The sequence below is a fragment of the Berghia stephanieae genome, chromosome 8 (genome assembly GCF_034508935.2).
Source record: "Berghia stephanieae isolate SIO BIC M18660-M18661 chromosome 8, UCSD_Bste_1.3, whole genome shotgun sequence".
In the NCBI taxonomy this organism is placed as follows: Eukaryota; Metazoa; Mollusca; class Gastropoda; order Nudibranchia; family Aeolidiidae; genus Berghia; species Berghia stephanieae.
The window spans coordinates 9,361,802-9,364,301 of record NC_088367.1 but is presented as its reverse complement, the minus strand read 5'-3'; the positions used below and the strand labels follow the sequence as shown (position 1 = coordinate 9,364,301).

At 44.1% G+C, this 2,500-nt stretch overlaps 1 protein-coding gene across 3 annotated transcripts in view; it reads right to left on the bottom strand.

Annotated features, from left to right (window-relative positions):
* The window catches only part of LOC144978135 (collagen alpha-6(VI) chain-like), a 66,945-nt gene extending 66,138 nt beyond the window's left edge, over positions 1–807 (bottom strand). The window contains exon 1 of one of the 3 annotated variants that reach the window (XM_078923791.1): positions 599–807. In XM_078923791.1, the coding sequence (XP_078779917.1) occupies positions 599–601 (3 nt within the window). In that variant the 5' untranslated portion in view covers positions 602–807. Of the gene's footprint in view, positions 1–329 lie in introns of all 3 variants that reach the window. The other 2 variants (XM_078923788.1, XM_078923789.1) reach the window with 2 other exon arrangements.
* Positions 808–2,500: the final 1,693 nt, after the last annotated feature.

Below are 2,500 nucleotides of genomic sequence, written 5' to 3'. Positions count from 1 at the left end.
CGTGCATAGTATTTTTTTTAATTGGATATTTATGTTAAACTCTTTGTTAAGAGTCAAAATCTCTTCTTTTCTACTTTGCTAACAGTACATCAACATGTCAATTTTCAACTTCAACTTACCATAGAATAAGGACAACTACATCAACATGTCAATCTTCAACTTCAATTTACCATAGAATAAGGACAACTACATCAACATGTCAATTTTCAACTTCAACTTACCATAGAATAAGGACAACTACATCAACATGTCAATGTTCAACTTCAACTTACCATAGAATAAGGACAACTACGAGTACATCAACATGTCAATTTTCAACTTCAACTTACCATAGAATAAGGACAACTATCAGAATTAAACGAAACCGAATGATGATAATAATATTATATTATTATAGAAGACGCTCCAAGCATGCACAGATTAACGTATCCTATTTACCTAAAACTGATTGGTAACCGGACAGATATAGCTGCTTGATTGTGACTGGAAGAAGTTACAATGTCTAAAAATTACCCACAAGAATGAATCATACTGTTACATACACCACATGCATTCATCATAGGGAAGGGGTCCAGTCATTAACCCTCTCGTTACCAACCATTTTCAAGATTTTTCCCAAAACTTCAACCCGACTAACACAAAATATATTTTCTATCACTCAAACATAATATCAGTGAAATTCTTGAGATACATAGTTAGTTTCTTTCGAAAAACATGCTCTACAACACACTGTTCATTTTCTTTAAATTTTATGATGTACAAAAGAAATTTGAATTAGACAAATGTTGGTTTTATCGTTGCGAATGTGACGATTTTCCTGTCGTTGGTATGGAGAGGGTTAAGGGGCGATTGGGGAATGTCATCAAAACGGTTTTCCCTCCGTATACCTCCCAAATTAAACATTTAATTTCAAAATCAACATCATAAGGAGGGGGGAGACATACTCCAATAAGGTCTACATACGTTATATCTATCTCCCAAAAAGCGCTTTATTTGAATTAGGTAGGAGTGTTTGAGAATGTTAAGCCGGTGTGAATCGCTCTTGCCCTCTTTGGGGTTTATTCTAGCCCTTTGCCTTTTACCATTAATTTATCAACTGCCCTACTTTGAACAAATCTCGTAGGTATTTAAAAATTTGGCCAGAAAACTCGTCCTTAAAATATCGATCGAATTAAATGACCCTCATCTTTGTAATAAAAAAATATCTGAAACCTGCGACTTCGGACCAGGTTTGAGAGTTTCTGGTTTTTTAAAAATGTTTGTTGCCAAGATGAGGGTCGTTTAAATCAATCGATATTTGAAGGACGAGTTTTCTGGCCAAATTTTAAATACCTGATTTTTCTAAGAGTCCGGCAAGTGACTGGTTAATGGTGGTTTGGATTGGGGGAAGGGGTAGAGGTGGGGGATTTGTGTTGGGTGTGTGGGATTTGTGTGTGGAGAGGATTTGTGTGTGGAGGGGATTTGTGTTGGGGTGGGGTATTTGTGCGTGGAGGGGATTTGTGTGTGGGGGTGGATTTGTGTTGGGAGTGGAGGATTTGTGTGGGAGTGGGGATTTGTGTGGGGGGGGGGATTTGTGTGTGTGTGGGGGGGTGGGTATTTGTGTTGAGTGGGGATTTGTGTGGGGGTGGAGGATTTGTGTTGGGGTGGGGGATTTGTGTTGGGGCGGGATTTGTGTGGGGGTGGGAGATTTGTGTTGGGTGGGGATTTGTGTTGGGGTGGAGGATTTGTGTTGGGGTGGGGGATTTGTGTTGGGGCGGGATTTGTGTGGGGGTGGGAGATTTGTGTTGAGGGTGGGGGATTTGTGTGGGGGGTGGGGGATTTGTGTTGAGGTGGGATTTGTGTTGAGGGTGGGGGATTTGTGTGGGGGGTGGGGGATTTGTGTTGAGGTGGGATTTGTGTTGGGAGTGGGGGATTTGTGTTGAGGGTGGGGGATTTGTGTGGTGGCGGGATTTGTGTTGGGGTGGGGGATTTGTGTTGGGAGTGGGGGATTTGTGTTGGCGTGGGGGATTTGTGTGGGTGGTGGGGGATTTGTGTGGGTGGTGGGGGATTTGTGTTGGGGTGGAGGATTTTGTGTTGCGAGTGGGGGATTTGTGTTGAGGGTGGGGGGTTTGTGTGGTTGGTGGGGATTTGTGTGGGGTGGAGGATTTGTGTTGGGGTGGGGAATTTGTTTGGTGGGTGGGGATTTGTGTGAGGTGGAGGATTTGTGTTGGGGTGGAGGATTTGTGTTGGGGTGGGGGATTTGTGTGGTGGGTGGGGATTGGGGTTGGGGGATTTGTGTGTGGGGGTGGATTTGTGTTGGGGGTGGGGGATTTGTGTTGGGGTTGGGGGGTTTGTGTGTGGAGGGGATTTGTGTGTGGGGGTGGATTTGTGTTGGGAGTGGGGGATTTGTGTTGGGGTTGGGGGATTTGTGTGTGGGGGGGATTTGTGTTGGAGGTGGGGGATTTGTGTTGGGGTTGGGGGATTTATGTGTGTGTGTGGGGGGATTTGTGTTGGGGTTGGG